The 15108-nt window shown below is 41.2% G+C and overlaps 1 protein-coding gene across 7 annotated transcripts in view; it reads right to left on the reverse strand.

Moving 5' to 3' along the window:
* SLC4A4 (solute carrier family 4 member 4) overlaps positions 1-15108 on the reverse strand; it is a 261671-nt gene that overhangs the window by 146655 nt on the left and 99908 nt on the right. For 5 of the 7 annotated variants that reach the window (XM_073340388.1, XM_073340382.1, XM_073340384.1 and 2 more), the window contains exon 4: positions 3840-3975. In XM_073340388.1, coding sequence (XP_073196489.1) covers positions 3840-3975 — 136 coding nt within the window. Of the gene's footprint in view, positions 1-3839; positions 4299-15108 lie in introns of those variants that run through there. The other 2 variants (XM_073340387.1, XM_073340386.1) reach the window with 2 other exon arrangements.

A 15108-nucleotide genomic window follows, 5' to 3' on the forward strand; every position in this document is an offset into this window, starting at 1 on the left:
AAAATTCAAGTAGTAGCCACAGGCCACTGCTCAGGTTTCAGGCCTTTTCATTTTGCTGCCAATTTACAATGTGTCCTTTAACTATTGCTGAACTGCAAAGAAGTTTGCCTGGAAGCACAATGGCTTTGACTTCCATACCAACTGAGTTAATTGCAGCTTGTAACAACACAATGAACAAAAACTGCTAATGACCCAACCAACCTTCAACTGTTACCTTTCAACAGCCATGACTTTTGCTGTTACTGTACGGCTCTGATGAATTCACACAGTCCCATGTGAACCTTGGCTACACTAGGAACATTCCTCAAAAAGCTTCTACTGTTACCAATGGCTGAACTCCACCAGTCTGAACAATGTTGGGAGCCCACAGGTACACGGGCTCCCTCTACCCAAATCATTTTAAGTCCTGGATTGGCTAGCCATACTTTGAGCAGGGTTAGACGACACTCAGAATGGTGCTGCCCATCTATTTTGAGTGCTCCTAATATAGGTAACATCAATGAACCTGACGGCAACATTTGCTAAAGCAGCCAGGGACACCATATACATTTTATTCATATCTTTTCACTCGCGGCTAGAAATTTTTTATGACCTCTACCAATTATTTTTATATAGGTACGGCCTTGGGGAGACAGCAGCTCGATTTGCTATAACTCTTGAATGCAAATGTTATGTTCTGATGGGGACACGGTTTCAATTCAATCCTCAAACCTCCTTTGGGGATTAATACCATACAGTAACTCTTCGCTTAACATTGTAGTTCTGTTCCTGAAAAATGCGACTTTAAGCGAAATGATGTTAAGCAAATCCAATTTCCCCATAAGAATTAATGTAAATAGGGGGGTTAGGTTCCAGGGAAATTTTTTTCCAGACAAAAAACTTATACACACACACACATACAGTATAAGTTTTAAATAAACAATTTAATACTGTACACAGCCATGGTGATTGTGAAGCTTGGTTGAGGTGGTGGAGTCAGAGGGTAGGATATTTCCCAGGAGATGCCTTACTGCTAAATGATGAACTAACACTCGGCTGAGCCGTCAAGGGTTAACATGTTGTTAATGGAGCCTCACACTCTACAAGGCAGCGCAAATGGAGGGAGGGGAGACAGCATGGCAGACAGAGACAGACACACACACACCCCCTGTGGGGGGGAGATGCGCATTGCCCCTTTAAGTACGCTGACCCCATTCTATGTACATTGCCTTTAAAAAGATCAGGAAGTTGAGACAGCAGTTGCGGCCAGCAAGCTCTCTCTGTCCTGAGCCCTGTCCTGTCTCCACCCTTGTCTATATGGAGAAGGGGTAAGCGGGGGGCAGGAGTACGGGGGAAGGGGACACCCTGACATTAGCTCCCCTCTTCCCCAGTCCCCCTGCACAGCAAGCAGGAGGCTCCTGGGAGCAGCTCCAAGGCAGAGGGCAGGAGCAGAACACGGCAGTAGGGGGAGGGACAGCTGAACTGTGGGCAATTGATAGCCTGCTGGGCGGCTGCCGCACAGAGAACTTCGAGGAGCTGATGGGGGGCTGCTAGTCCATCCTGGTTCCAAGCCCCCACCAGCTCACTCCAACGGGCTGCTCTTTCTGCAAGCCATGGACAAAGCAGGCGGCTGCCAAATGACGTTAGAAGGGAGCACTGCGCAACTTTAAATGAGCATGTTCCCTAATTGATCAGCAACGTAACAACAAAACAACGTTAACTGGGACGACTTTAAATGAGGAGTTCCTGTACAGTGAACAGTGGTGAGATGTGGATTGGGCAGCTCCTCTACAGGCTGGAGCACAGAGTTGGGTGGTCCTATCTAGTATGTCTTGCAGAAGCAGTCACTCTTCAGCTTACGGTAGATTTTGCTTTGCAAGTTGTCAGAGAAACATTTAAAAACTTCACATATCATAGATGTCAGCAGCAAAATAAAAACGCTTTCTGAATAAGAGACTGTCAAGCTTGGAATTTTTGCAGTGGCTCTAATGTCACGCAGTTTAGGCATGTAAGCTACATACAGTGTCACCATTAAAGGTCCTCATATACACAGTCCTATCTAGCAGTTCCAGCAAAGCAGCATGGCACTGCATAAAGCATACAGCATTTAAAGGAAAACTATTCCTCTTCATTATACTGTGACTTGATAAAGCAAACTGAAGAGCCCATCCTCCAAAGTTATACCTACCTGAAGGCTGCTTTGAAATTACGTGACAGCTGTGGGTAAGTGTCCCTCAAGTTACTTTAGTGATCCCTCATGAAAAACCTAGCTGAGACTCATTTCCTTTGGCTCTGAAAGGGGGTCCTTACAATTAAATACTGTCTTTTACCCACTAAGCCAAATCAAATTCACATCAACAGCTCCTCATCAGGCATACGCTGCCTCCCTCTTTATAATCACAATTAAAGAGCAGCCTAAAAGATGTGCAATATTTGTGGAGTTAAGAGAAACCTCCTGGCCTATTTTTACACTGAAGGAAAAAGGCACATTCTGTCCACATAAGGAAATATAAGTTTAGATACAAGACATGAAAATGGATAAATTGTTAATTTTTATCATTAGATCTTCTAAAAAGGGGAAAGTGGTATAGGCAGTGAAAGGAATAATCAGCTTTAGAAAGCAGAGAGGTGATGCACACAACAAAATGCAAATACTGAACTAATAATAAGGAAAAGAGTAATACAGGGAGAAAAGAAAGACCAATAAGCAAGAATTTAAAGAGTAAAGGTGAAGAGTCTTTAAATAGGCTCTACAAGAGACTGAAAAGTAAAATGAAGATAAGGGGACAAGGTAGAGTGGCTCATTAAAAATCAAAGGTAAAGGACGATTAAGGTAACCAAATAAGAGGGACTAACCAGAACATGGTCAGAGACCTTTAAGATTGGAAGATGGAGAGAGAGCTTTGCAGAGCTACAATAAAGGAAAACAAAAAGCTAATATTCAAAAGGTGCAGGAGGAGAGGAAAAAGCTCTGGAAAATATTTACTCTGAATTCCTCTCTCTAGTGGAATACCCAAATCTAATACTTCATGCAGCTTCCCATAGAGCACAAAAGAGATGAAATTTCAAGACCAAAGTTATTGTCACTGTACAGAAAAATGTCAGCCTAGCAAGCCTGAGATGCTAAATAGAAGCAATTATAAACAGCTAATACTGCTCTCTAAATTAGTTGCAGATATCATGATTTTCTATCATCATTCCAATCTAATTTATCTGTATGCATTGTTCACAAAATGGTCTAAAATCAATTTGCGTGGACTATCAGACAAAGCATGCAGCTCTGAATTAACTCCAGAGTACAAAACAGAGAATAAAATCAGAAAAATCAAAATGGTCCATCTATTCTAGCAAATACCCCGAGGGAATAACTGGCTTTTAAAAAAATTTTTTTTAAAAATACTGGGGTGTTTTTTACTCATTTAAAATTAAGGTCATTTGCAGCTACTGAGGACAAAGTCCAAGACTGAAGTTTTTGAACTTGTATATGATATTGGGCTCCTAGATTCATGTTTAGGCACCAAAACAGAAGTAGCTTTAACGGAGCTTTTAAAGCTTAACTTCCGCCACCCAATTTTGGCCAGCATGAGTTACCTGTTTGCAAAGCACTAAGTACACTTTTGGCTCTGGATAAAGTATAAATTCAAACAAATCCGGTACTCTAGATCTTCTGTTTTAGGGAAGATTTAGATAAAGGCTGAAATGAATCACTAAGGTCTCCCTTATGGAAGAGACTCGTTGAATTTGAGAGGAGGACAACTTCTGAACCATCCCCTAAACAGGGATGTTATTTTCTACGATTCTCCCATGAAGGTTCCCAAGCAGTTGCACCTCCCTCTCAGAGTAAAGGGAAAATGCCTCACCTTGCCGTCTCCTTCCATTCCATCTCTTGTCCATCAACAGCCAGAAGCTCGTCCAGTTCGGTGAAGAGCTGAGGGGGTGCAGGGCTGTCATCTTCTTCACCCAAAATGAAGCGGATTCGCTCAGCAGCGGGGGAGACTGCAGAGGTGAAAATACTGCGGTTAACAGCCTGAATGATGATCAGGGATGTTCGGCTCCTCTCCTTCCCCTTCTCCCCAAAGCCATTTAGCTTTTTCTCTGTTTTGCCTTTTTCTCTTGACATTTTAATTCTCTCTCTGTGTATCTCTCTCTCTCTGTCTATAGTTCCCTCTCTTCCCTCTCCTCCCACTTACTTCTTAAAACTTCAAGCTGGGAGTAAAGTTCAGGAAGACTTGCCTCTTCCTACAGTCCCTAACTGTGTTACAACAATCCACAGCCCCTTGTAAAAAGAGAACTACCAAGCTCAAAACCAATACGTTCTATGGTGCGTGCCCAGGACCTTTAGTACTCTGATCAGCTGAGGTCCTCCAGCCCTTTTTTTTTTTTTTTATATGGCATAAAACCAGTTTAAGCCAAACTGTTTTGGGGGTATACAGCAAAGGAAAAGCAGCAGCATCCCACTGCCAGCTTTCCCCTCCCTTTGGATGAAGCTGGCTTTTTAATTGGTTTGCAAGCCAATCTGTAACCCTCCAAGACTGATTACTAGTGCAAGGAATATTTAACAGAAAAGTTTGCCTCGTCTTTCCATGAAGACCGTGCCTGAACATATTTAGTCAGGCATCAACGCACTGGAAAACAACAACCCCCAGGTAAAATATTGTCCAATCAAGGAAAAGAAAACTCATTTTGCCATATGGCCCCGTGCTGAAGCAGATAATTGAAAGTTCTGTGGGGCTCCTTTTGACCTGTTACCTAAGGAAAAATTAACTTAAATTCTCACCAGTTCAAGGGGGAAAAGAGAGTGGCTATCTTATCCTCATAATAAAGGACTTAAAGCTTCACCCTAGGTATTTTACAGGTCCAACTATACCCTCAACAACAAAACCTCATGCTTCAATGGTCTTTAAATGTAATCTGCAGTAGACTTTTAAAACAGTGGTTTGTGCTCGTTTGCTTCTTTCTTGTGTATAAAGAAGGGCTAAAGGACGGTTGTTGGGTTTGGTTCTGATTTTTAAAGGGGAGAAAGGGCTTTTTCCCACTTTTTTTTTTTTTTAAAACCTCAATCACCACAAATGTCAAGTCTGGTCCTCCCCTACGCTTTTACTAGGGGATTGCTTGAGACTGAAGAAGTTTTTGTAAGTTCTCACACTTTAAAATGACAAAGTGGAGTGTTGAAACTTAAAGAAAGATATCCTTTCAACTGAGTGTTTATTGGGCCTTGGAGTTAAATAGAAGATTACAAAGTAGGAGCTCTAATCGGTCTGACTAAAAATTCCTCCCCTCTCCCATATAAGAACAATTAAAAAAATATGGGAGGCCATGGTTATGGAAAAATTAACACCCCAGTTACATACAAAATAAACAGAGGACAGATAGATAACCAAGTATCTAAGTATTTTTTATTCTATACTCAAAGTACATTCACCTGGAAAAATACCAACACACGTGTCCAATTAACATTTGATAGACACCCCCTGGTCTGTTAACTATATGTATATTTGGATTTCACTCAACTTAATAACATCACTAGAAACAACCTATTATAGGTTTTCTAATGATGCTCCCTCTGTAATATGGTAACATCCTGTTAAAAAGACAGACCTGATGACTATTTTCCTGTATAAAGTCTCTTTAAATAAAAGCTACTGTTGTAATGATGGTTTTATTTCTGATATTTACATGGCAAGGATTTGTAAACTTGTTAAAATGTCCGAAATAATCAAACAGAAAAACAAACACAAAATCCTTCCCTGTCAATAGCTCAGCTTTCCTTCTCTTGCAATAGAAATATTTAACCAGTTCTCCAGTCACCATAAGAGTTTCCCAAGGTAGAAAGAAAAGGAGTACTTGTGGCACCTTAGAGACTAACCAATTTATTTGAGCATGAGCTTTCGTGAGCTACAGCTCACTTCATCGGATGCATACTGTGGAAAGTTTAGAAGATCTTATTATATACACACAAAGCATGAAAATTTTTGCATGCATATATGCATCCGATGAAGTGAGCTGTAGCTCACGAAAGCTTATGCTCAAATAAATTGGTGAGTCTCTAAGGTGCCACAAGTCCTCCTTTTCTTTTTGCGAATACAGACTAACACAGCTGTTACTCTGAAACCTCCCAAGGTAGAGAAGATCTGAACTTCTAATGTAAAGAAACAAGCAAGAACAATTCCCCCTGCCCTAAAAAGAGACTTTTCATGGTTTCTATACATTTTGAAGCAAAAGTGGGCCTAAATGCACTTATTTTTCATTTGCAGCTACACCTTTAACTAAGGTGGCCATGTTTTTATAATAAACCCCCCCAGATATTTCCCTTGTGCCATTATTTACACTATACAAAAAATAAAAGTCAACTTTTGTTTTTAAATGAGCAGTGTCAACACTACTGCCAACTCCCAGTAGTACTGCAACCTAGGAATATTGCTCAGAATGGAGAATTTTTTCCAGTAACTTAATACCTGATTCTCATTCACAGTAAGACCACTTTACAGCCCTTTGGTAACATAAAGGGGCCTTAGCATACATAGAAATCACATCCTTGATCTCGGATTGATTTTTTGCATGAAACACTGAACAAGTGTTGCTAACCGTTACTTTAAGTAAAATTTTGAAAAGTGCCCAAGGGCTTGTCTACACTTAAAACACTACCAGTGGCGCAGCTTCAGCGAAGATGCTATCTACATCGATGGGAGGGCTTCTCCTGTCGACAGAGGTACCCCACCGCACCGAGAGAGGGGGTAGCTAGGTTGACATGAGAATTCTCCTGTCAACCTAGCACTGTCTGCACTGGGGGTTAGATTAGTTTAACTGTATTTCTCAGGGGTGTTGATTTTTCACACCCCTGGGCAGCACAACCCAATGTGGACCAGGCCTATATGACTTAGAAGCCTAAGCCCCATTTTCAAAAGTTAGTCATCACTTAGGAGCCAAGTCAATGGGATTTAGATCTCTCAATCACTTTTGAAAGTGGGGCTTGGCCACTTTTGAAAAAGGTTACCTATTGAGCAAAACATCACCAATCACGGGATGTACACTCATTTCACTTCTCTTTTCATACCAAACACTGATCATCACAATGAGCACTTGTTCCACTCTATTCTTCCTGGCAAACACAGTGCAAATTCTATTTGCTATAGCAATGTTGAGGAGTTATTTTTAAAAAATGTTTTGAATGATTAAATGATACCCCAGAAGAAGTTTGTGAAAAAAAACAGGAATGCCCCAGTAAAACTGGGACATATAGTCTCTTTACCTTTACCATCATCTAACTCCTACTCTGCTGGCCAGGGCTCGACAGCACATCAGTCCTGATCTTGAGAAACAGCTTCTAATAATTTTGCTCACATTTAACTGCATTCATCTTTCATAGCAACTGGACAGCTAACTGTACAGTTACTCATTATGCCTGCAGCTCAGGTAGCTGGAAGTTTAAGAGCTACAAAATGTGGAAGGAATCATTTGCTGACTATCAGGACCCAGAGTACAGTTCTTTTAAAAAAAATCAAATCAGACCATGCTATCCAAACCTCCATGTTTCAAAATCTGTGTAACACTAAGGCAAAACAGAGTGAGGCGGGGATGGTGTTTTGAACTTTGACTCTGAAATTTCATTGTACTTGTTGAATCTTTGCTTAATTTCCTCTGGCTTTTTGGGAAAAGCAGGAGGGAGGGTGGAAGCAAGGGTGTGGGGATGAACATGTATTGTTTTAGGGGAAGATTTTCAAAGACACAGGTGCACTTCCCCCTGACTTTCAATGGGAATTTCTTTGTGCCTTTGAATAACTTCTCTGTTTTAAAAAAGGCACTAAAACAAAGTTTGATATAAGTTATGAGAAGGGGGATTCAAAGAAAAATCCCAGACATCTGCTGTAGGATACATCATCATTCTGAATCCAATATCAAGTCAATAGCCTTAGCATTCATCTGAAGTTTGTACATTCTTCTCTTAATACCCTCTCATTTCATACACTATACCAACTCTGGAGAAGCCATTCTCTGAATATGTCTTAACAACCCTACATAGTCCATTAGGTGGACTGCAGTTTGGTTTATGGCTTGTTTGTTTTTTAGGACTCCCCTATTTTTCCTGTTGAGCAGGAAGGCAACAGGCTCTAGAGCAAATCAAGGGTAACCCTGGATAACACGAGAGAACAATACAAGGCACTGCTTTTCTCCCTCTCTGGCTGAATGTGACAGCTATAAATGCTTATTGACAATAATACATTTTTTACATTATGGATCAAATTTTGGGCCCCTGTCAATGGGAGTAGCTCCAAATTTGTCCCTGTAAATACATCGTTTATCTTCTCTCTGTTTTATCCCCCTTCCCAGTTTTGAGATGTTGCTTCTCTTTCAATTGATCTCTGCAGGAACATGAGGTGCAGCCCCCCCCCCCCTTTCAATACCGAGCACTGGACTTCTAGCACATACCTCATGGATGAAGCCCAAACCCTCTAACCATACTCCTGCTGCTCAGCAACAGTTCCAGTGATTCTATTTTCTGACCCATTTCCACGTTAACCATCCTCCAGGTAGATCACCTAGAAGCCCATTCTATACCTGATCTGTGTAACTGTTCACTCCAATGTTACTATACTTGAATGAGTTCTCACCTTCCCTCAAATATAATGTGAGGTAGATCAGTTTGTTCATCACTTGTATCAATATATGTGATGACATACTGATGTATCCTTTCATTTTTGAACTGCAAGTCACTTCATTGTGTTTACCCGTAAAGGGTAGAATACCAAAGGAGGATTCGCTTTACTCCCAACTACTTCAATTGTTTATTTGGGTTTATTGGAAGTACACCATTCAAAGCACAAGATGCATATACAAAATGTAAAACAAACCACACTAGCAACAAAATCAATATTGGCCTAAATCCTTCCAATCTCAACCAAACTAGGATTCTCCCAACATACTGAATTATGAATAATGTGGCTTGTCGTGTAATATTCCAAAGTGGCTACACGAATGTTTTCCTATTTTATAGCAAATCTTTTTGAGAGAGAGTCCATAATTTCTACAAAGGGAACAATTGTTCCTTACATTCTCCTGGGCAAACTGAGAAAAACAATTATTATTATTATCCAGAGTTGATGAAATGCTTCCTGCTTTACATTGGATTGTACATGTTATATCCTTTGAAAATATAGGTTAAACCCTTTTGTAACTAGCATGACTGCTTAAATCTCTACATCTGATCTATTTTTTCTATTTATACGCTAAAAAATAAAGTCACTCAGGAAGCTACCCTTTATGCTTTTTTAAAGGTTGACTCATCTCAAATTGTATCTGATGAGATATACATGTAACTCACTAGATATCAAGAGGAGGTTTGTATGCACCCTGAGGCAGATCTCCTCAGCTAGTGTAAATGGTCATAGCTCTGGTGACATCAATAGGCCTATGACAATTTAAACCAACAGAAGATCTGCCCCCACAATATTTATAGGCCTTTTAAGCCACATCTTCATAGGGGCTTCTTCCTGACCTCTACAATTGCAAATGCATTTCCCATCATAGTTTTCAATGTGCAAAATGACCACTTAATTCGTGACTTGTGCGCAACAATGCTATTTGCATAGGTTTGTGTTTTAAATGGACCACCTTGATTACGTTGGCCTCATTAGCACTACAAAAGTGATTTCCACCCCTTCTTGTCAACTGTTGAGAATAGCCCACTTCCACTTTAATTGAATTGGCTTGTTAGCACTGACCCCCCGCTCCCCCACTTGGTAAGACAACTCCCATCTTTTCATGTACTGCGTATATATACTTCCCTACTGTATTTTCCACTCCATGCATCTGATGAAGTGGGTTTTAGCCTACGAAAGCTTATGTCCAAATAAATTTGTTAGGGCTTGTCTACACTACGGAGCTTTTAGCGACAAGGCTGTGTCGACAAACCCTTGTTGCTAAAAGTCAGCGAGTGTGAACACTCTTTTGCCAACAAAATACTCCAGCCCCACGAGTGGCAGAAGCTTTGTCAGCAGGAGAGCGCTCCTGCCGTTAAAGCCGCATTCACACGGTTGCTTGCATTGGCAAAACTTTTGTCTTTCGTGGGGGGGCTTTTTTAAGTACCTGCTAAAGACAAAAGTTTTGGCAACAACTGCACAGTGTAGATATATCCTTAGTCTCCAAGGTGCCACAAGGACTCTTCGTTGTTTTTGCTATTTGCATAATAATTCCAAGATTGTTACAAGCACGTTCTTATGCATGGAAGTTGACATTGCAATTATAAAGGCACCTTTTGAAATCTGGGGCTGTATTAAACCCCGCAAAACAATCTTCAATGTAAATAATAAAAAATTACATCCCTATGCCCCAACTGCTTAAGTTCCACTGAAATCAAATGGGACTTAATCACATGCTTAAGTGTTTTGCTGAATCAGGGCCCCAAGGAGGAAGAAAAATGCTGACCTTGAAGAAAGAAAAAAAAATGTTCTAAAGAGCCACAGCCTCCCTCCTCAGGTACTGGCAAACTATAAAAGCCAAAATACCATTACCATCACTGCTTTTAAATAGTGATAGAATAGAACTCTTCCTAAATATTTAGCTTTCCACTGTACTGTAGATGAAAAATGACCTTGTAGCCAAAATGTTGTTAATTGCAAAATGGAAGTGTGTATTTATGAGCTGGGGGGGGGGGGAAAGAGAGATGATTTTGTGGCAGTGGGCTGGGTCTTTGAGGGTCTGGGTTCAATTTCTCATTCTGCCACAGAATTAACGTCACCTTGGGCAAGTTATTTAGTCTGTCTGTCAATTCCCCCACCAGTCAGACAGAGATAATAGTATGTCTGTCTATATAGATTGCAAGCTATTCAGGGCAGGGATGCTATACTATGTGTGCGCACAATGCCTAGCACAATGAAATAGTATTGTATTATTTATTTTGTGTTGTCGTAGTACCAGCCTAGAAGCCCTAATCATGGACTGTGTTAGACGCTGCACAAAAAACAAACAAAAATGATGGTCCCTTTCTCTTTCTCACACCCACACCCAAAATCCAGCTGCAATGGGCTGGGATGTAGGTTTCAGTGACCTAGCTTTTCTCCTTTAGGTAACTTGTTCCAATTCAGCTGAGGAAGCTGCAACTAAAATTGTTGCCATTTCACCGCCTGTCAGAGGCTTTATGGCTCTGTCGTGGTCTAGGTGAAGTAAACTGGACAGTCACTACCATTGATGCCAGTCTCTGGAACGAGTATAGAGACTAAGCTATCCATTCCCACTCCAGATCAAGACTGAGATGCACTGGCAAGGTAGAGTGAGGAAGTTTGTGCTTCTAAAATGTACCTGTAATGTACCTGTTCTGGGGACTTCAATCTTTGGTACGGACAATCTGCACTGATTTCACTTCTTAAATTTTTTGAAGGTCTTTAAAAAAATTAAAATGTCAAAAGCTTTAAAACAGACAAAGTTAAAATGATTTGCCAGTTCTTCAAAAATGAAGATTGTAACAAAGCTATTTATTAGAGTTTAGGCATGCTAAAAGGTTTTTAAAAAGTGAACCAGCAGTTCCCTTAAAGTTCTGAGCTATCTTCTGTACAGCTGATAGAGATTTTTCTCTTTTAAATCATTTAGAGAGAGGAAACTTGGAAACTTTATTGCCTTTATGTCTTATTCAACTGCTTAATAACTTCACATTCAGATGTGCAATTTTTACTACCAAAGTATTCACCAGGATTGTTTTATAGCAGGGATTACAAGGTACTCATCGCTAAATCCAGCCTCAAAATACTGTAGTTAAACATTAGACTAGACCTTCTAAGTCTCTTGCTCTTTTTTCTTTTGTTTCTTTTGTCTTTGCTAATTTCAAATTAGCTGCATTTAGCACGGATGATAAAGTCCACAATCCAATTAAGGAATTTGCTGGGTCACAGGTCTCCTATGGCTTGCTTTACCACTTGCTCTTTAGTGCAGTTTTGTAGGTTAATGGGCCATTTATGGGTTGTTTATGTGCTCTCTTAAGCAAGGAGAACATATTTTCATCTTAATCCTCTGAGCAAACAGCATGTGCTAAGCATACCCTGGACAGCCCAATATCAGGCTGAGTACCAGAGTGCAATTAACCTCCACGCTGAACTCTGAAGGCCTCCTACTGTCTGACCTTTGAATGCCACCCTCACCCATGCTTTTCAATCCTTTCCCTTTGTCCACCCAATTTAGAAGCTGCTTTGAAACCAGCACCATTAACCAGAGGAACAGCTGCTGGTTTTCAGAAGTCCTGGGCACAGAGGAGGGAGAAGGTGAGCGCACGCAGGGCGGGGGAGGGAGGTATTGCTGTCTTATCCTTGAAACAACCCAACGATCAACAGACGTAAGCATTGGAAAAAGCATTAAATCCATAATCTGATGGATACTTTTTTCCCTCAACATGCAAGGAATTAAAATATTAATGCAGATGGCAACATTTTTTTTAAATATACATGTCACTCAGGTCATGTTTTTTTTTAAAAATCTCCATTCTCCCTGCCCCCAGCAGCTGGAGGTGGCCCATGTAATGGCTTATAAAATAAATCAATCACTTGCTAAAGAAAGCGAACACATCAGCAGTTTCTCCTAGTTCAGCTCAGGTCAATTAGGAGTACAGTTTATACCCTCAGGTTCCCAAAGGCAAAATCAATTTCCATCAACACACAGAAATCTCAGGGAAATCTCAGATATACAGAGAAACACATTCTAGCACCACTACTTCATATTAACAGTAGCTAAATTTACAACTTCAACATCAAGGTAACCACTGCTGCAATTGTCTACTGTCATTAGGAGCCTCCATCGCTATTCCTGGCTGGTAAAGAAGAAAGCCCATTTGTATGTAGCTCTCCTCACTACCCGCACAAATACATAGAGGCACCGAGAGAGCTCAAGTTATCCTGAAATTACCTGTTACTTTAGGGCCAGATTATGGAGGACTTCCTCATACTGAGGAGCTGTTACTCACAGCAGTCGCCATTAATTCAGAAGTAATTCAGGCATTCAGAGTCTGGCATTTAGGGGTTTAAAGCCTCTTCTCTGTATAGCTGGGGAGATAATTTGTATTAAAGTGCGACTCTGCTCTGACAAGTGAGTCCGTATGTAAAAGGAGCAGCCTCAGGTTTTTCTCCCAGATGGTGGGAGAACCTGAACACAGTGGCTCCAACATAGGCCCCAGTTCCTTACTTCTTACCAGGGACTCTACCCCTGGCAGGCCTTCTTAAGTCTCTCCCTGGGAGTTCACTGTATTCCCAGAAGGGTTGGGGGTGAAGATCTACTGGATGGGAGTTCCCCTTATGGCTCCAGGAGATGCTCTAAGAGTCTCCTGCTTAGGGCAATTGCATCCGTTTGCTTTGCTCCCCTCCCCAGATGACCACAGTTTCCTCCCTTTTTTAAGGCCTGCTCCCTATCATACATGATTGACAAGGCCAGAAGGGCAGGGCTAGCCCCGTCCCATGGGCCTCTCTGGCACTTGCTTTGTCAGCGCAGGGCTTATACTCTCCTATCACAAAGTAAAAATGGCAACTTCTTAAATCAACCAATCTTAATTTCCCTGTGTGTGTATTCAGTCTCACATCTGCTGACTTCAGTGATAAAAGTATCTTACTATTTTGTACACCCTACAGAGTCCACACTGCTGTGGCTCACATAGTATCAACAGAAATGTTAACTACATTCTGATTGCAGAGTCAAGTTCTGTCCTCATTTTCACCACTGCAACCCCACTCTATAGAAAGGGTGACGTCATTTCACCTACAGAATCTGTATTACCGACAAGGATGTGCAAGACAGAAAGAATCTGGCTGGGCTCTGAGAGTTCAGGGTGGTGTTTGCAGAATGGAGCAGGTCACAGGTTTTCAAGTTTTTCTGGTTTCTACTATAACTGTATAATCACTGGAGAATGGGGGCGGAAATCACTGACATGTTTTAAAGGGTTTTGTTCCAGGAGCAGTGAGTTTAATAAATCACTGACAACTTTTGCTTAGAAACTAGCATAGCATTACGTTCATGATCTTTTCTGACATGTTCAGTTCAGCTCCTTGCCAAATGAAAAGAAAGAACAAAAGACACTGTCTCTAAATTACTGACCTCATTCCTAAGTCACAATAGTTTTACCCGCTACTAGAAACAATTTAACAACTTCCCCCACAAAAGATTTTTGCTCTATGGTTATTTAGGCCTATGATATTTTCACTGTCTCTCTCATTAGATCCTGCAGTATGATACTTCCACTAGACCCAATCACTGAGAGCCCAGGGGAATTGCATTCCTACAGAAAAGGCCACCTGATACGAAGTATTAATCAGTGGTTCCAAAAATGACAGAAAGTTCCCCAGTGAACCCCTCCCTACCACATTAATATACATGCACCAAGCATGGCTGTACTTGTAAAATGTGCGTTTCCAGGGCATTTGTGTTAAAATAGCACAGATCTGTACTCTGGTTATTCCATGTAGAATATGGTCATGAGTCAAGCAATTATTTGGTTCTGAGTTTCCACTAAGGATAACTGTTAAGGTGATAGACTGGGAGCTGATGCCACAGCTACAGATACTATTAATGAGCATAGTAAACAGAGCAGTTTTCATGAAAGTTACGGATTTTTTTTCACTCAAACATTAACATTTTTTCACACTGCCAACACATACAATTAGCGCACACCCTTCCTCATCAGTTTCCTCCAGTGACTCGTCATTTCCAGCTAGTTGGTGTGGTCTATCCAGTACCTTTACAATGTGCCATCTTGTACTTTCCCGTTCTAATCATGGAGGGATACCATCGCTTCTCACACAGCCTGAGTTAATGGCTAGACAGGATGGGGGAAGGAGGAGGATACTGGAGTTAAGACTCTGGACTTCTACAGAGCCTTTTCAGTCTCTCCTTAGCTTGCTAAGATACTGGGATCAGCACAGTCTATGCCTCCTCCTCACCAGCACTCCCACCACACAAATACTTCTATGCTACAATGGCATCCAGCTGTGAAAACTATGCCCCTTCCTTGGTTCCGCTACGAGCGTGACGGCAAGGGGGGGTGGACACAATCACCATGCTCTTAGGGATTCAGAGGCACAGCAAGATAACTTCTCCTGGAGACCAGTTCTTCACCCACTCCATGGCCACCTCAGGTGCGGTCAGGACTGGGAGAGGAAGACA

The sequence above is a fragment of the Lepidochelys kempii genome, chromosome 4 (assembly GCF_965140265.1).
Source record: "Lepidochelys kempii isolate rLepKem1 chromosome 4, rLepKem1.hap2, whole genome shotgun sequence".
Classification (NCBI taxonomy): domain Eukaryota; kingdom Metazoa; phylum Chordata; order Testudines; family Cheloniidae; genus Lepidochelys; species Lepidochelys kempii.